The sequence below is a fragment of the Aphanomyces astaci genome, assembly GCF_000520075.1.
Source record: "Aphanomyces astaci strain APO3 unplaced genomic scaffold supercont1.15, whole genome shotgun sequence".
Lineage (NCBI taxonomy): Eukaryota > Oomycota > Saprolegniomycetes > Saprolegniales > Verrucalvaceae > Aphanomyces > Aphanomyces astaci.
Window position 1 is genome coordinate 974,081 of NW_009798278.1, and position 17,700 is coordinate 991,780.

A 17,700-nucleotide genomic window follows, 5' to 3' on the forward strand; every position below is an offset into this window, starting at 1 on the left:
TTATAGTACTCGGTTCTGACGATGTCGCACATGCTCATGAACACGACCACCGGCGCGCATGTGTGTGTATTGCCGACTGCTTCAACCCTCGCATGTATACATGGACTCCCCATGTTTAGTCCTTTGGCCGTCGAGGCCGACACATCCATCGACCAGCGACTCGGCGATAGCGTCCACGTGGCCCGTCGTTTCCAAACACTGCGACGTCGCACATACCGTCAAGTGCCAGCGGCGGTCGTGTACAGCGACATGACATGGCGAACGGGTCCGTCGTCCGCAGTAGCCCCGGTGGTGTCATCGTGCAAAGTGCCATCGCAACTCTGTCGGAAGAAGCGGGCCGTGGCCCAGTCCTTCCGCTCGGCGGTTCTAGTCCTGCCTCTTGAGGGGGCTCATCCTCTACTAGTACGACCCTCCCCCAGCCCCTCGGTGATATTGCCAGGGTCTTCACAGAGGTCGTCCGGCCGCGTACAAGGCCCTCCATGATGAAGCTGTCGGTGGTGCTAGCTCGGACGTATACGTGGTCTGTTGAATGTAAACAGCCCAGCAGACCAAAAGCCCGCCTTCATGCTGCCATCCCATCCATACCTTGTTGGAGTGTCATGTCAAACCTCCTGATGTGCATACTAACTAGTTAGTTAGTATGCACATCACTACTAGTACATGATACTAGTACTATGGACGAACCATCCCTACTAATCAATCAACTTGGTTATGCTACCGTAGTACAGTACCTAGTAGGTAGTATGGAATACTGACTTGCAAGTAACCATAACCGAGAAGCAACACCAGCGACACTCAGTTCCAACGTTGACATTATTATGACAAGTCTTACGTCCTGGTCGACGGAGCGACGGACGAGCTGGCACCATCACTTGCTACCTTTTGGAACTTTTCGATCGCATTTACCCAATCGTTCAAGTCCGACTCGGAGTTGCACCGCAGTTCAAACGTCCGACACGCGTGCGGATTGCTTCGGGTGCTCATGTCCACGACAATATCAAACGCATAGTGGCTTCCCCTATATATCAATATATATATATATATTAGTGGCTTTCCCTATATATCAATATATATATATATATATTTGTGGCTTCCCCTATAATATACATATATATATATATATTAGTGGCTTCCCCTATATATCAATAGATATATATATATTAGTGGCTTCCCCTATATATATATATATATATATATATATATATAGCCTTGGACGGTTGTACCGGAGGTGCTGGTGTGTGACAAGGTGCGAGATGCGCGACAGTGCAAACGTGCCACGCGGCGCAAATCCCCGCGCTTGGTCATCCTGTGAGTGAAAGTACGTGAGCACTCCCGTCTGCGTGTCCAGTTTGAACCACCGCCGCTCCCATCCCCGAAACAGCGACGAGCTTTTCTTGTCCAAGTACCCTTCCAACACGGGCACCTACAAACCATACACTATCAAGCACCTACTACTACTAGTATTACTACTAGTATACTGCTACAGTCATAAGAAATGTTACCTGTCGCTGGTCCAACTGCTTTGATAGCTTGAGGGCATCGTACAACAAGCCAAGCATGGACAGCCCCACTTGGCGCAAGTCGCCCGCGGCAATCAGCGCAATGTCACACGCAAGTCGGTTCACATCCGGCTCGACGACGGCGGAGCGACCTGCGATAAAGCGTGTGAGACAGAGTCTAACGACGACGATGGAAGGACCTGCTGCGACACTCCGCTTGACGTTTTCGATGCGGGCCACGAGCACGGCGAAGCTCGTGATGGGCTCGTGCGGGACCGGACGGTCTCCTCGGGGAACGAGTGGCTGGGAAGGGCCGGTCAGCGCCGCCGCGGTGTCCGCGCTCACGTGATGCTGGTGATGCCGAAGCGATGGGGTCGTTGTCGTGGAACCATTGTTGCGCGGGACGGAAATATTATTCCATCCTACATAGATATATCAATATATACAGTATTTATTGTGAACGCAATAATAATATAGTCTAGTTAGCCCATCGAGAAATACTACTAGTACTGTACATAGGAACAAATTTGTAAATAGGGATGTATCACCAGGTAGAAAACGGAAGGAAAGGTACTTAGTACTCATTGATTAGGTCGTTCATGGTACTCATTGGGTACTTTTGTACTTGATCTGACGAATGAGTACCTTGGACCTGTAGATCGTTGGCGGGGCCGCCGTGGGCTGAAAGCGGACTCGAGCCCAGTGACAACGACCGGTGCTTTCTCACTCTAAGAGTGTTTTGTTCTGTGGTATCTTGGGCAGCTTTCAAGTGGCTAGCTACAGGCAAGTCGAATGTCTTTGGTTTCGGGGATGTCGTCGATGCCACGGCCGCATCTGCTTGCATGGCCATGCGGAGATTCGTCTTGAGCAGCGTCATGCTGTTCTGCGCCACGCTCGGCGCCGCCGACTGCATGCGCTTGAACACTTCCCATGGAATGTCTTCGCTCTGACTGTCGTCCTCCCCCACACAAGCAGCGTATCGCACCAGACTCCTCGTGTGGTAGTCGTCTGCGATGGCCGCATTGCCTTGGCTGAAATAGTCTACTGTATAAGTGCCAAAGGTAGGAGAGAAGAACGTACACGTGGTAGAGTAGCGCGAGACTGTTGAGTGTTTCGGCCACCTTTTGGTTGTCTTTTCGGGACGTCGACAATGCGCCGCCATCCTGAGAGGCTGTTGCCGCCGCCGCCGCCTTCTTTTCCCGCCGATCCAGCGCCTTCTCGAGATGCTGCGCCGCCAATGTGTGGTTGGCGTACAGGCGGTAGGCCGTGCCGAGCTGCTGCAGCGTGTCGCCGACGCTGTCGTCCGGTCCAAACTTTTCGTGGATCACGAGCTTTCGATGAAGAAGCGGCAGCGCTTCGTCGAACTCGCCCCCCATCATGCAGTACAGCGACAGTTGTGCCAGCAGGTCAGCCACGTGGATGTCAACTACATGTACACGAGAATGAGATGCAACACCAGGAATGGGCGATTGGCGTGTACACTCTCCATGGACTTTCTCCGCGTCCTGTAGCGCTTTCCTCGTCCTGGCTTTGACCTGTGTGGTGGATGAGGGAAGGACGGCTGCCGCATGGTGTTGTTTAAAGTCAGTACCTCCGTGAGGATGTTCGTCGCTGTACCCGACCGCATGCTCAGGAGACTGCTGGTGCGCCGTGTTAGCGCCATGGTGATCGTCCTCCTGCGATCTTTTGCTCAAGTGCCTCAAAAAGGACAAATGTGTTGTGATACAGTTTTGTTAAATTAGGCACATATATTCGCGTAAAAGAATGAATTTGCAATAATTTAATGGTTTACTTTAAACGTTGAATCTGGCATCATCACCATAGCTTTTACAATTAACAGTAAACATGCCTCAAATACTGTACTTTTTTATGCATTCACCTAATTTAGGCTTTGGAATTCATCCCACAAGCCGAATATCAAGGGATGTATGTCGTGTTGTTATGTGCACCACGATGGCAAGAATGGTGGTGTTCCATTTAGTTGCGCTTCTTGTCGGCGACTTCCTTGCGCGGGGCCGTGCAGTAGGACGTGATGAAGAAGTGCATGAAGAGCCAGAACAGCGACTGGATGTACACCAAGTAGAGCACGGCGATGTTTTGAGGCGGGCCTTGGCACTCCTTGGAGATGATGAGCACGGCTTGGACGTTCATGGTCACGAACTGGATGAGCTGGAGCGTGGTCAGGTACTTCTTCCACCAGATCGTCTTGGTGTGCGAGCTCACAAAGTAGTACGTGTACATGATGGTGTGGATGAATCCGTTGAGGATGATGGTGAGGTAAACGTCGCCGTCGTACAAGGCGCGGAAGTTGAGCCAGTAGATGGAGAAGATGGTCAAGTGGTGGTACACGTGCAGGAAAGACAGTTGCTTCCACTTCTTGCCCGCGATGATGAAGAACGTGTCGGCAAAGTCGAGGATCTTGGAGATGTAGAACAACCACATGACGTTGCCCATGACGGGGGACGTCGTGTTGAACGCGTTGCACGGCATGGGGGAGTAGTTGTGGCGGTACGCTTGGATACCCGCTTCAATGCACATGTACGAGCACAGCGCGATTTGGATCGGGTTGTACACGAACTGGAGCGCAGACGTGTTGAGGGCGGGCACACCCGACTTCATCACTAAGGTGCCGACGATCACAAACGCCAGGTACGCCAACGCGATCGCGGCCGCCGAGCTGAAGTCGGCCAACGGCCACTCGACCATCGGGTTCTGCTTGTACTGGCCGCTCGGGTCGGCCCAGTCCAGCACGATGGACTCATAGGGAGAGGTCAGTGCCTTGAATTCTGTCCACAATGCCGATGCCATGATGAGCGATTTCAAAAATGACACTGACGATTGGTGGTCGAAAAAGTCAACAACGTCCGCGCCACGCAAGTCGACGGTGATTGGTCAATTTTCACGTTCGAAGGCCAACCTGTGCGAAATACGGACGTTTGATTGGTCTAGAATGGAGCGTGTCTGTGTTTCAGCCAATCATATTGCGCGACGTAAATGCCTGGCAATCGTGATGTCACGGCTGGTTTCATGAATTTGCTGCGTTTTTTGGGGGATTTTAGGTGAAAGATTCGTCAACAGAAACTATTAAAAATGAGAGGGTGTAATAACATGCATTCTGTGTATCTACCTTCATTCTTCTTTTCCGGATAATTTTGCCGGAATGTCACGAACTAAAAGTGGGTCCGTGGTCCGTTGGCCAACCTTTGATGGAGGATGAGCCTACGTACATGGGCGTGAGACCTCTGTCGGGCGTGCCGCCGCTCCGGCGCAAGGACATTGCGACCAAGGATGAATTCTATAGCCTTATGCAGACCAAGCTATATGCCATCGTGGAAGCCTTCTTGGCCGAGGTACATGTGGCTCAAAGTCGCAGTGCTCACCATTGAACACTCTCCTTAGGATGACAAGGACTTCCGAGCATTCAAGAGTCTGTGGATGGATCACCGCTTTTCGTGTATCTACCACATCGACTTTGGCAACATCACGCGTCCTGAGATCGTATATCTCATGCTGCGCGCCTGTCTAGGTGCGCCATCCCTCGTCATGTCCTTGTTGTGAATCTGTGGCGTAGGGTCCCTCTTGCAAGCCCTTTCGTTGCACGAATGGTCAATCAACCAACGGCGTTGCAACGCACAAGGAGGAGCGTTCGTGTGGCACGTCGTGGCGTGCACCTACGCTTTGTACTGCACTTACGAATGCCAGATCACCACGATCAAGCAAAAGATCTTGCTCGACCTTGGTACAACTGCTACTAATCCTACCACCTCCACCACCTTGATCCAACGTCATTAACTAGTAGTCTCACACACTTGCATGCTGTGCGTAGATGCGGCGGTTCAATTGGCCAAAATCCCGACTACATGGACACATGCATGGCGCCAGCGGCATCCGACTCCCATCCGTGAAATGCTGCGCATGTTGCAACAGCTGGAAACGTCTGGCGCGTTTTGCAAGTGTGTGCGCGGGTACTCGTTTCCCCGGCCCATGGAACTGCCCAGTACTAGTCCACCTCCAGCTCTAGTAGACCATCAACCAACCCCCCCACCTTACGATACCCCAACCATTGGTGACAACGAACATGCTGACTCTATCGACCATGCACTGGTATACGAACGAGGCCACTGGTCGACCCTTTTTGATTGAATCATCTGTTATTTCTTGTAGACAGTGTCTCAGGCAGTGGACGTGACCGACATTGAGAGGCTGCATTCAGAGTATATGGACGCCATGACATCATTCCGGCTGCCGTCACAGGTGCGTATGTCCAGGGCGACCCAAGCATGCCATCTGATCTTGTTTGTGGACGATGGAGTAGGACGAAACAAAGGCGACCAATGGCCACCGCCGCCAACGCCGCCGGGCGCCAGTCGTGGTGTACAACATGCCCCCCATGTCGAAACAGACGCAGCTCACAGAGTTTGTCCAATCTATTCACAAGGTGTTGCAAAACCCGTCGGTTGAACCATCTATCGCCCCAGACGAAGAAGAGCCGTCGTTATTATATATGACACAACCACCAACCACACAGTCTACAGCCGTTCCAGACGATGCCGCGTTGGCAGCTATCTTGCAGGCCGATTTGGAATCGGAATTGCTTCAAGATGACATTGACGGCGTGATGACGACAGGTCGAACGGCTAGCACCACCACCACCCAAGTCGAAGACTCGTCTGTCCAGCAGTTAAGAGTCGACAACGATGGAATACTCGCACGAACTGGTGACGTCACCACCCAGAACGACGAAAGAGTAAGCAGCGGTGACGAAAGAGTAAGCAGCGGTGACGACATGGATGACGACGGGTGGGCAGACGAGTTTGAGAGCGAACTAGTGATGGCGCCACGACCTACAACCCCCCCTCTGGACTCGGCCAATCCCCGCCCCCCTCTAGTGACGTCGGACGTCGAGTTATCGCTGTCGTCTTCCAGCGACGACGACGCTGCCTTCGAAGCAGAAATCGAACACAATGTCCGACATAATCAACCGCCAAACAGTGGAAACGTTCCTCCGTCGAGTGTTTGGAGGAAACATCCGCCCCATGCCTCGGCAACGCCAGTGACCCCATCTGCTGCCTCCGTCATCACCACGTTGGACTTGTCTTCGTTGTCTGATGAGTCCAGTGACGACAGCGCCGCCCTTGACGCGTTAGAGGACGACCTGATGGCCCCCGCCTCGCCAAAGCAACCACCAACCATCGATCCTCCTGCCACTGTCACGATCACTGATGTCCACGCAAATCGGCAACGCCACCCCACCAAGGAATCTCACATGGCCCAGAAGTCATCGTCACCCCCCGTTCCAACTGTCGTAAGATCGTCGCGACTGCCTCCTGGGCAACCCACGGCGCGGTCGCTAGCTAGAGCTAGGGCCAGGGCCATGATGGCAAACCCCCCTTCTGCTTCTGCTGCTGCTCACTCCACCCCCCAACGACACCAGAACGTGTCGAATGGAGGGGAGCTGTCACGTCCTCCTGCATGTCTCTTGTCAGCCCCGCCAGATGGCCCATCTCGACCCATCGTCATCCATGGGGTACCCACCACAAATACGGCGCCGCCGCCATCCCAACTTGCAGCAGCATCGGTTTCGTCCCCCATAGTTGCTGTTGTCCACGACGAAGCAACTGCCGATCGACGGGTGGTTTCCAACACCAATGACATCAACGTGGACTTTGGGTCGGGGGTTTCTTCCAGTTCGGAAAGCAGCAGCAGCAGCAGTGACGAGGTGGACGCCATGCTAGGACCGTCAGCGACACATCCAACGGACCCAGCTAAAGGCGTGCCACCCACCGCCGCCCAACAACACAATTCCCCCGTCGACGCATCACCGTCAGTTCCTTCAGCTGCCACATCCACCACCGCTACAACCTCTCCAGGTACACCCGCGGGTCGGAGGTCGGTAGCAAGTTCTCGGGACATGAGAAAGCCCCCCGCTGTCGTCCCGCCGCCGCCAACACCGCCGCGTCTTCACCACGTCACAACTACGCAAATCAAACCCACTATCACAAAAAATTGCATCGAAGCGACCCCCGTGCTGTTACAGCAGTCTGAGATCCAGCCAAACCCTTTAATAGCACCATCGGCGGCGACCGATCCAGTCATTGAACACTCAGCACAGTCTTTAGCAGCACCACCACCGGTTGACGTCTCTGATACCCCAGCAGGGCATCCCGACGTGGTGGCACCTGACGAACTTCGTCCGGCTACGTCAGAACGCCCCCGACGACCAAATGATTCCGCAACGACGGAAGACAAGGTGACCCCCAGAGCCCCTGTATTGTTGGCGTCATGTGATGTACAACTCGACCGACGTTTGAATCCGTTGACGCCAGCAGCACAACGCTCCTCGACGGTAGCTGGTAATTCACCAGGTGCGTCTGCCACCAACAGCAGCGCCGTGTCGCCTCCCAACGCGCGACGAGCTGTCGATTTACATGGCCAACCGACTCGTGGCGAATCGTCGTCGGATGGACTGGACGAGTTGGAGTTGGAACTGGGAGTGTCCTCTGCACCAAAAAGCAAGGCTGGGCTTCGGAACCCGCGGAAGAAACCACAGACGACTCTCATAACAACAAAGTCAAGGCCAGACCTATCATTTGTGCGACTCGAGTCTACGGATGATGACGAATTGGCAGGCTTGGAGGCCGAGCTAGGTATACAACGACCAGCCGACGACATGAACGAAGCGTCCAAAGGGGGGCCTCAACCGGTGATTCCAACACGTGGGAGAATACACGCAGCCAAACAGCTCGGCAACAAGCACAAGAAGAAGCGAGAGATGGACCCACCCGACCGGTGGTCGTCCGACAGCGACTTGGCCGCGTTGAACTCGGAGCTTGGGATTGTAGCTGCCCACAAGGCGCACAAGACTGCCGCCATGCCTCCCAGTAACCCCCCTAAACGAACTCGACCACTCAACCCTCGGACCAAGCGAAAGAAACCTGCGTCTCTCGACAACTCCATCGACGTGAACTCTGGGGGGACGTCCAACGACGAGGCGTTGGCAGAGTTGGAACGGGAGCTAGACATTGTCAGGCCAAAGCTCCACACTATGACTCCACGAAACAGCACTCGTGTGGCAGCGTTGAATCCAAATAAAAAGATCAAGGCGACATCAAGCCTTGGTCGACCCAAGAAGAAGAAGGCTCTATCGGCCAGACCCACGAAACTGGATCCTACCACGATGGACGAGTCGGACGACAGCGGACTTGCGGCACTGGACGCCGAACTGAACCAATAATTTATTCCATCATATATGTATCCAACGTCTACATTATTGTTTAGTCTTGACGGCCTAGAAGGGCATACTAGACCTACAGTAGTATTACTAAGGCTGCTTATGGAGTACAGGGGAAATGAAAGCAGCTGCAGAGAAACACACCAAAAAGCAGAATATATGTAGTAAAACCTACTAGGACGACAACACCGAGAACGCTTGTCGTGAAACTCGTGGTGAGAGGGAAGTCGTTTGCAGGGCCGGGAAAGCTGAAAACGAGCATGCACCACAGGTTGACGTCGAGGAGGTAGAATCGGTCGCGCACACAGAGCCCACCCCCGAGATGGAGGCGGACGCCTTGTCTAAGCAGACGCCAAACTGCCACGAGAAATGCCATACCACGATCTGTCCACATGGGGTTCGGGCTGGAGGCATCGCTTGAGCAAAATGCGACAACGTTTCATTCGCCAAGCACGATGTTGTGGCGCCGCTTCTAACGTCAGCACAGCGACGGTGGCACGGCCACCAGTGTTGCATCGATGGATCTGAACGGCCCCACTTCTGCCTGCCACTTCACCGACGACGCCGCCGACACGCTCACCATAGTCGGAAGCCTCGTTTCGTCACACGAATAGCGACTGGTGTTGCGCACCATGACTGATTTGGCCTGCATGGCGATGGCCAAGTCGTTCCAGATGCCATAGTACAACAAATATGACTTCCATGACATGGCACGGTTCTCGTACGGGTACGCCTTGATCGTTAAGTGCTGGGTCACACCCAGCGCATGCTCCATGCGGATCGTATAGCAGAACATAAAGCTACTAGTGTACTTGAAAATAAATAAGTTTCTTCCACAGGAGGCTGCCTCGCATTGTGCTAAGGCTGTTGCCATCTCGAGGCATATTTGGACCTCCACAGCGCCAGCCGCCTCGGACGACTAATCGAAGGTTGTACAGGTCCCCCAAGAAGATCGGGGCCCCCGTGGCGTTGAAGTAGTCGCGCCACCACATGTCGTTGGTGAGATAGGGGAACAGGTCGTGGAGGTACCACACCTGCGCCACCACCGACAGCAGCATGTACACAAACTCAGCCACGGCTTCCACCCCTTGGACGAGCGTGAGAAGGGGCGGAGTGTATGCCGTTCTGTGTGCCACCTCGGAATGGCCTAGTTGAATTGGGGATATTATTGAATCTTTCTCTCCTTCCACCAACGTTGTCGATGTCGTCACCGACACTTGCACAGTTTTGGGCTTTTTGTCACACCTGCATTACCGAAAGTCTCATGATCGAGTTAAGCCATCCACCGGTTAAATTGGTGCAGTCTGCAACCTGCTTTTTTACGACAAGATAACGTTGACGTCAGTGTACAATTTGAGCTTGGCTCACCATTCCTCGTCAACGTGATAGTTACACTATCTCCTTCTGCAGACCCCCGCTACGCTCTGGTGTGTGCGTAATACAACTTTTGGGTTTATAAATTCGGCTACAGTTTTCAAACGCCCCTTACTTCCTCTTCGGTTACACTGTGAAACCGACTACAGCAAATTAGTACTTCATTGTCAACCATGGCGGCGGATGACGAAGAGCTGGAGCGAGGGGCGGATCTGCAGCTCGCCCAGCGCCACAAAGTGATTGTGGCGGGGGTGTTGCACGGTAAGAAACTATGGGAAGCAGGGTTGCACTCCCCTGGAACCACGGGGGCTGCCACCCTCAGCATCTCCACGAACGGGCACCTTCCAAAGGAAAGCAACATCGTGCTGCAGTTTCCAGACACTGGATGGGGCATGCCGCCGCAACCGAATGTGATCATCAAGGCTTCGTTGGGCCGGCCTGCTCCTCGGGCCAAAGCGGTGTGGACTGGTTCGACGTTGACCATCACAACTCTTGACGAAGACATCGAAGCAGGGTACGAACTTTAAGCCAAGTGTTACTCCAACACATTGAATAGTAAGTGAGAGTTCTGGTGTGGTTGTATACAACTCTAGGGCCTCGCTGATCATCGTTGTATCCGGTGTATCCACGCCAGCCTGTGCGACCCCCAGCAGCGAACTAATTGCGACGACGTTGGAGCAAAAGGTTGTCCGCAATACGATCCCTGCATCGTTTCGAGGGGGTCAGATCATCGATGGACCCACTAAAGTCACCATTCCTACCCTCGCCCCAGGTATATATATGCATCTTTATTTGGTCAAGTTATGAAAGCATAATTCGAGCGCAGGGGCGTTACTCGGGACCAAGCGATGGGCGCCTTTCAACGCTTGTCCGTCGGCGGTGGCGGACGTGTACTTGAATTTTGATACCACGGGGGCGATTCCAAATTCCGGCAAGTTCACATTAGACGCCCTGCACTTTTAACGAATTATTGACATGGAACAATCAGGGAAGATCCTCGTCGAACTACCCACGGAACTAGGCGAAGCCAATTCTGGGGATGACCGGAAAGGGGGCGGTTGGAGTATGGCTGCGCATCCCCGCGTGACCGTCAAGCTGCGTCCCCCGGGGTCTTCGAAAGTCGGACTGATTGCTACTTGGCTCCAAGACCAGCACGTCCTAGAGGTCGTGGTCGCGGAGGGCGCCATCCCCATGCACACGTCGGTGCAGCTAACGATAGCTCAAGTGAAAAACCCTGCGACAGAGTGTCCGCCAACGGTTGCGCGTGTGACGACGCTGATGAACCAAGGCGGGGGGGTCATTGACGGACCTGCCAAGGTCGACGTGTCGCGCATCAGTGAACTGCGAGAGTGCGATATTGCAGCCGCCGCAGCCGCTTTCCAAGCTCAAGAGCCAAAGTAACCACTCAGGTCATACGTCTACTAGAGTTTACACGAGCCCAAATGGTAGGGACGGGATGCTGCCAGTGTCCAAGGTGGTGTTGGCGCTCGCATTGATGTCAATCTCGCAGTCGGAGGCGTCGCTTGAAGGTCGAATCAAGGTCACCTCCGTCGAGCAACCGGGGGACCCCGTGGCCCCCGCTCCCCCCAAGAAGGGTGCCGTCGACGTGACCCCGCCCCCGCCAAAGTTCAAGGACTTTGTCCATCTAGACGACTACTTGAATTTCTTCACGACCATCTACGCGCCAGCGTTCAAGTTTGGCGAGGAGCTGCGGACCATTGCAGGGCGAGGACAGGTGCTACTTGATACCTCCCCCCATCCTCTTGACAGGGGGTTCTCTTTAGGGATTAGACCGCATGCGCGAGTTGATTCAATGTGGATGTGACCCCAATGCCAAAGACGGCGCGGGGTGGGCTGCCCTGCATTACGCTGCCGAACACGGGGTTCTCAAGGCAGTGAATTTGCTCCTGGAGCAGCCAAAGCTCGATTTGAACGCCCGCGATGTGTCGGGGTGGACACCGCTCATGTGTGCAGCGTCGAACGGTCACGTGCCTGTGATCGCCCGGCTATTAGGTACGCTGATTCTATTTTCGTATGCAATTTCGTGATTTGTTTTCTCGTGTTTGCTGTCAACGTTGTCACACATTGCAATTTGTAGAAATGGGCGCCGACATTGCCGTGCAAAGTGCCGAAGGCCGGACAGCGCTCCATTGGGCAGCGACGCGTGGCATGGATGCCGCGGTGCGTATGTCCTCGTTACATGAATCCATATTTATAGGAATGTTGTTCATATGACTTTATGCATGTTGAAAATTTGGATGGGTACAACAGGTTGGCTTTCTCGTGCTGGGAGGCGCCAATATTGAAGCACGAGATCGGTCCAAGTGGACGCCGCTGCACTGCGCGGCAATACACGGGAACGTCGGATGCGCCAAGCTACTGCTGGACCACGGCGCCGCGATGGCCGCGGAGGACGCGCTAGGCTATCCAGCATGGGAGTACTGGGAAGCCCCGGCAGTGACGTTGCTGCAGGCGCATCTAGACAAGCTGGAGGTTTTGGGCATGAAGAAACCCCCTTGATCTGATGGGATACGGAGAGGGTATCGATCGTCGCAACCTCGTGCCAAGCAAATGCCAGTGGAACTTGTCCTCTTTTATAGAAATCGGAATCGTGCTCGGATATATTATTCATAGATGACCATTGGAATAGTCTCTATTAATAGAGTATTATTTCAGAATACTCGTGGAATTTCTATTTATGGAGAGCGTATATCCAGCTACACCAACGCGGCCCAAGAAGGCGGGGGCACGGAAAAGTCCCACGACGTTCCCTGCGTAAAATTAACATACAGTCAATGTCCCTATATATACATATCTATAAAAAATATATATATATTTTGGATTCAAGTCGTACCTTATACCGAAACGCATGCAAGTAAATCCCTTGGCAGTGCTGTTGCTCCCAGTTGAACGTGACGTGATCGCCCATCTGGCACGACTCGCACACGGCAGCTAGTTGTTCCGCTGTGACCGTCGCGGGGTCGTGTGACGCTGCCACGTCACGCGTGTCGTTCGTCGATGCCATTGGCCGACGACTGGCTTCAACGACGATCGTGTCGACAAAGGTCGGGGGGCCGTACAGCGGGTCGTTGGCGATGGGGAAGCCCACGGCCTGCAGGTGCACTCGGATCTGATGCTGGCGACCTGTAAGCGGGAGGCAGTGGAGGACGCTGTGGCGGCCGTCGGCGCTCTCGCCGACCCACCGCACCAACGTCTGGCTTGGCTACGATTCGAGTATTGACCAATACTCTAGTATTTGTCTAGCAAAGTGTACATACTTTGCCTGTCGCGACGATTCCGTGGCGATTCTCCAAGTCCGCGATGCGGCCCAACGGCGCGGAAATGTGAAAGTACGCGTGTCCGTCCAATTCGGCCGTCGTCACCGTACAGTGCGCTACAGGAAGTAGTTATATAAATCCACATGTATTGTCGATTTGATATACAAATTTGGGGAGGCGGGGGTGCAATTGATCGAATAGCGCCGACCAAACCGATCCACAATCGATCTGATTGGTTGAATTTCATTGAGAAATGGGTTTTGATTGGCTAATAATTTTGAGCTCATCTGAAGTAGCCAATCAAATCGATTTAAATTCCAACGAGAAACCACACCACAACACGAAATTTCACTCGAAAGCACAATATATAATTGTCAAGTCGAAATTGGAGCAGTCTGCAGTAGAATCGAACGTCTTAAGCGAATAGATGAAAGAACCACCTAAGCCAATCAAATCACATTTTGTGGAATATTTTCTACCAATTGAAACGCTTGGATTGTGTGCAATGCACAATATTGCCCAAGTCGAAATTGACTATTATTCAACCCACGTTTTAGCCAATCAGATGGCACGAACTACTCATCCATCCACCAATCACAAAAAACACTCATGGGAGACTTTAATTAGTGTGACCAAACAAAACTGGACTATTGTATACAAACATCAGGACAACTACACGATCGATCGATCGATGGATTTCGCACATGAGCAAAATAACTTGAAAGGACAAACGCCAGTCAAACTACGGCGGTGGGATGCAAGGCAGTAGGTTGTTGTTACGTACGGGGAAGGTCATGGAATGGAAACGACGATAACGACGTGGATGAAGGGGATGCGGCAGGCGATGGAACGGCGGCATCGACCTCGGCGGCGGCGGCAATAGCGGGCGGGACATGAGCCACGGAAGGAAAGCGTCCCAGTACTTTGGCGAAGTAGAACTTTTGCACTGACCGTTCGACCAGTTGGGCCGACAACTCTGCAGCCTTGTCGGCTGATTTGGCGAGTACAAGCAGGCCTATTCAAGTAACGTTCCACGTATAGTACTACTAGATGAATGCGTAGGTATTTATAGTAGTACTACTACTACTAATGTTATATTAGTTAGTACCTGAAGTGAGTCGGTCGAGTCGATGCACGGGAAACACTGGGTGGAGGTGGAGGTCGTTGGCGAGGATGAACACGAGGCTGTTGTGTCTGTACGCGCCGCATGGATGGACAGGAATCGTCGATGGTTTGTTCACGACGACCTACAATTAGTGTGAATTCGTTCCCTTCCCAAGCATAAGTCTGGCGTACAATATCGTCGGATTGAAATGCCACCATCGTCGCCGCATCGAACGCTTGTACGCGAGGCTCGTGGCGATGCATCTACAGGCTCGTTCGAGTCATGGAAGAATGCATCATGAAGGAACGTGTACCACATGCTGCAGCAGATCGCCGTGCTTGACAAGTGTCGACGCGGTCGTGGGGAGGTGGTTGATCGTGATGAAGCCGTGTTGAATGGCAGCGGCGTAGTACTCGGAACTGTATCCGCCAAACTCTTCCACGAACATCTGAAGGAGCGTTTTGCCGAACCATCGTGCCTTCACATGCACTTGGAACTTGTGTTTGTACGGCGCGACGTAGCGGAACCCGTCGGGTTTCGTCTCGGAGGTGGTTTCATTCGCCATGTCGTCCACGGAATCCCTGGTTTCGCAATGGAAGTCCCGCTGATTGCGTCTCTTCCGAGGATTCGTCCATGTCCCGTCCGCCACGCTCTGTGCCTTCTTCTCAGATCGCTCCCGCTTCTTCTCGAGCCGCTTGGCGCGCTTCTTGCTGACTTCTTCCATGGACGAACGATGTCAATGGCCATTCCAATAGAGTACGGTCCTATAAGGTACGCATTCCCATTAGGTTCTGCTTTTGAAATTCCACCCTTTTTGTCAGGAATATTATGAACTGTATATCACGCTGGAAGTTCTGATTGGTTGAATATACTTGTCAGAGCCAATCAAATCCACTCAAATTTGGATTAGCCAATATAGCGTCGATTCGTGATTCATTGAATCGACGGGGTCTGGAAATCTGTACACCACCGAATCCACACTAACGCTACTACGTAGTACTCTGGAGTATTACAATACTAACGTTACTTCCAAGTAGGACATGTCTTGTTGAGATCTCGAAAGGGGATGGCCATACATACTGGTACATCAAGCAACGTTACCGACACTTACATGTTGCTGACCTGCATGCCGCCTTTGCATCTGTTGAAACCAGGGGAGTATGTTCAGAGAGTTGTGCCTCGACCCTGGAGACGTTAAAATTGCGTGCTGTTCTACTCAAAATTTCCACGTGTTGTTCGTATTGTTAATCAAATCGCCCCGATCCGAATGTCCGCGAAATGACCCCAATGACAAAAAGTGGGATTTTCCTCACAAAACAATCGATACAAGTCACCCTGTTATGACGCAGTTTCCTGAGCTGAGTCAATGGACATCCCATCGTGTAACACCTGAGCGCGTAGGCCTCGTATGTGAGTCTCTTCGCTTCCCCAACACACATGCACACCTATGTACACATGTACACACAAACATCTCAAGTACACCAACTGGACACCCGCGCTATCGCAACGTGCGACTACACCTCGTCGTACTGCCCAAGCAGTGTCCATCATTTTCTGCCCAAATCTTTGAAATTCGTACCAAGCAAGTCATCGCGGCTATTTGCTGGCGATTTTCACAATGGGGGACCCCCAAAAATCACATAAATCGCATATTTATGTTTCATATGTGCTGTGTCCCAGCATATGTTGTACTTGTGTCAACTTGTCATAGATGTGCCAACCAAAAACCAGGAACACAAATCGACTGGTTCAAAGTGGGTTTGACCTCTTGCACACGACATTTGGTCCTGCTTGCTGCAGTGGTGATGAGATCCTCGCCTCTGGGGTTTCTCAGGGCTTGCCAAGGGCATCGCCAGCGTACGATACACCGCAACCAGCTTCTCCTGGCTCTCATGTTACGCCTGCGTATGCAAATACGGTCTCGCAATAAGGTCTCAAGGCACAAATGCACATTGTTCTTACGCACACTACTCTAGATCCTATCGACAGCACTCGTCACACCGAGTGAGATACCATGGCACGCAATGTACATGAGTAAATGCGATCGCAGCTTCATGGCGACAACTAGTCTTGATGTTGTATCTTTTGAGCGCCTTCTGGGCGTATATTTCCAAACACTACATCGTAAAATCTGGACCAGGTAGAATATTCATTTAGAAATTAACAATCATTTTATGGCAATCAATTAATGAGCGTCAGATCGACGTGGTAGACCTCCTCGCTGTGAGGAAAAGCACGTTGTCCTCGCATGCCTGTTGCACGTATACACCGGCCCCGTTGAACACAAGACTATTTGTGAGCTGTTTGGCATGCCACCCACGACCCTTTCGCGAGTGCTGCTGAATGCCGAATGCGCGCTTCTCAGGGCACTCAAGTCTATGCCCGAAGCCTCGATCCGCTTTCCCGACCATGCGACGCAGATTGATTGGGCCGATGCCTGCACTGCTCGTGAGCCTGACGCACCTCGAATTGCCTTCTTCCTCGATGGAAAGAACTACCCTGTACAGGAACCCAGCAACAGAGATGTTCAAAACGCATTTTACAACGGTAGCTTCAAATTTAGCCAACATTATCACATATTTGAAATGTCAATTTCTCACAAATGTCAAATGCACCGTTTTAATAGGTTGGTTGCATTCGGTTTATGTCACTGGCGTATTGCTTTACGGAGTCGATGGCACACTCGTTTGGGGGAAGCACAAATTTCCCGGCTCCTGGAACGATGGAGAAATATGTCGACCACTCATCGAACTGTTAAGGAAGCCAGGCGTTTTGGCCCCTGGTGTGTGCGTTGCTGCGGACACTGCATTTCTTGTGAAAGACGGGAACCGCAGCATCGTAACTCCTTTGAAATCTGGTGACATCGACAAGACATCGCCCGTGCTGCGAGCTGCTGTTGAGCGAGTCAGTAACGCAATTACCTCGTTACGTCAGGCTGCGGAGTGGGGCATGGGATCTGCCCCGATTGTCTACCGCACATTGGGATTGCCACTCCCTTACAGTCCAACTGTTCGTGCCCGACGACTAAGCACGATCTACCACTTGTACAACTACCGAGTTCGCTCCACGGGTATAAGCCAAATTCGCTCTGTATTTCAACCAAATAATTGATGACAACAATTGTTTCCAAATTTTGTTTTGATTTTTCTATTTGAACCAAAATAGTTAATGACAACAATTGTTATCAAATTTAGTTTGAGTTTCCTAAAAACT

General features: G+C 52.4%; 8 protein-coding genes across 12 annotated transcripts; 4 read left to right on the forward strand and 4 right to left on the reverse strand.

Moving 5' to 3' along the window:
• Positions 1-21: 21 nt before the first annotated feature.
• Positions 22-529, forward strand: H257_07491 (hypothetical protein; the record flags this gene model as incomplete). The annotated part of the gene is made up of 2 exons (XM_009833034.1): positions 22-363; positions 440-529. 2 exons carry the CDS (start codon positions 22-24, stop codon positions 527-529), a joined length of 432 nt encoding a protein of 143 aa, XP_009831336.1.
• A 299-nt stretch (positions 530-828) lies between these two features.
• Positions 829-3,162, reverse strand: H257_07492 (hypothetical protein; the record flags this gene model as incomplete). Its single annotated transcript, XM_009833035.1, has 7 exons — positions 829-1,018; positions 1,224-1,423; positions 1,503-1,651; positions 1,700-1,921; positions 2,145-2,530; positions 2,580-3,034; positions 3,091-3,162. 7 exons carry the CDS (start codon positions 3,160-3,162, stop codon positions 829-831), a joined length of 1,674 nt encoding a protein of 557 aa, XP_009831337.1.
• A 314-nt stretch (positions 3,163-3,476) lies between these two features.
• On the reverse strand, positions 3,477-4,307 carry H257_07493 (hypothetical protein; the record flags this gene model as incomplete). Its single annotated transcript, XM_009833036.1, has 1 exon — positions 3,477-4,307. One exon carries the CDS (start codon positions 4,305-4,307, stop codon positions 3,477-3,479), a length of 831 nt encoding a protein of 276 aa, XP_009831338.1.
• A 419-nt stretch (positions 4,308-4,726) lies between these two features.
• H257_07494 (hypothetical protein) lies at positions 4,727-8,761 on the forward strand (the record flags this gene model as incomplete). The annotated part of the gene is made up of 6 exons (XM_009833037.1): positions 4,727-4,849; positions 4,899-5,025; positions 5,071-5,238; positions 5,326-5,603; positions 5,664-5,753; positions 5,815-8,761. The coding sequence occupies 6 exons, from the start codon at positions 4,727-4,729 to the stop codon at positions 8,731-8,733; spliced, it is 3,705 nt and encodes a 1,234-aa protein (XP_009831339.1). The 3' UTR covers positions 8,734-8,761.
• Positions 8,762-9,208: 447 nt separating this feature from the next.
• H257_07495 (hypothetical protein) lies at positions 9,209-9,788 on the reverse strand (the record flags this gene model as incomplete). Its single annotated transcript, XM_009833038.1, has 2 exons — positions 9,209-9,530; positions 9,568-9,788. The coding sequence occupies 2 exons, from the start codon at positions 9,786-9,788 to the stop codon at positions 9,209-9,211; spliced, it is 543 nt and encodes a 180-aa protein (XP_009831340.1).
• A 489-nt stretch (positions 9,789-10,277) lies between these two features.
• Positions 10,278-12,745, forward strand: H257_07496 (the record flags this gene model as incomplete). Of its 2 annotated transcripts, XM_009833039.1 has the most annotated exons (8): positions 10,278-10,618; positions 10,698-10,876; positions 10,931-11,035; positions 11,093-11,501; positions 11,554-11,839; positions 11,889-12,117; positions 12,203-12,285; positions 12,376-12,745. In XM_009833039.1, the coding sequence occupies 8 exons, from the start codon at positions 10,278-10,280 to the stop codon at positions 12,622-12,624; spliced, it is 1,881 nt and encodes a 626-aa protein (XP_009831341.1). In that variant the 3' UTR covers positions 12,625-12,745. The 2 variants fall into 2 exon arrangements, with proteins under 2 accessions (XP_009831341.1, XP_009831342.1); XM_009833040.1 differs by having other exon boundaries at positions 12,203-12,745.
• On the reverse strand, positions 12,288-15,216 carry H257_07497 (hypothetical protein). 4 transcript variants are annotated; one of them, XM_009833041.1, is made up of 7 exons: positions 14,801-15,216; positions 14,679-14,750; positions 14,491-14,629; positions 14,167-14,397; positions 13,383-13,498; positions 12,959-13,327; positions 12,288-12,875 (listed from the first exon to the last, which is right to left on the reverse strand). In XM_009833041.1, exons 1-7 carry the CDS (start codon positions 15,209-15,211, stop codon positions 12,822-12,824), a joined length of 1,392 nt encoding a protein of 463 aa, XP_009831343.1. In that variant the 5' UTR covers positions 15,212-15,216; the 3' UTR covers positions 12,288-12,821. The 4 variants fall into 4 exon arrangements, with proteins under 4 accessions (XP_009831343.1, XP_009831346.1, XP_009831345.1 ...); XM_009833044.1 differs by having other exon boundaries at positions 12,959-13,498; XM_009833043.1 differs by lacking the exon at positions 12,288-12,875 and having other exon boundaries at positions 12,915-13,327.
• A 1,580-nt stretch (positions 15,217-16,796) lies between these two features.
• H257_07498 (hypothetical protein) lies at positions 16,797-17,515 on the forward strand (the record flags this gene model as incomplete). The annotated part of the gene is made up of 3 exons (XM_009833045.1): positions 16,797-17,034; positions 17,309-17,395; positions 17,490-17,515. The coding sequence occupies 3 exons, from the start codon at positions 16,797-16,799 to the stop codon at positions 17,513-17,515; spliced, it is 351 nt and encodes a 116-aa protein (XP_009831347.1).
• Between the last annotated feature and the right edge of the window lie 185 nt (positions 17,516-17,700).

Bases quoted from the DNA above. Each gene is read 5' to 3' on its own strand.
- H257_07497 (XM_009833041.1), bottom strand. From the start codon at position 15,211: ATGGAAGAAGTCAGCAAGAAGCGCGCCAAGCGGCTCGAGAAGAAGCGG. The intron at 14,751-14,800 runs GTACACGTTCCT...ACGAGCCTGTAG, and splicing joins GCGATCTGCTGCAGCATGTG to ATGCATCGCCACGAGCCTCG. The intron at 13,328-13,382 runs GTATGTACACTT...CTCGAATCGTAG, and splicing joins GAATCGTCGCGACAGGCAAA to CCAAGCCAGACGTTGGTGCG.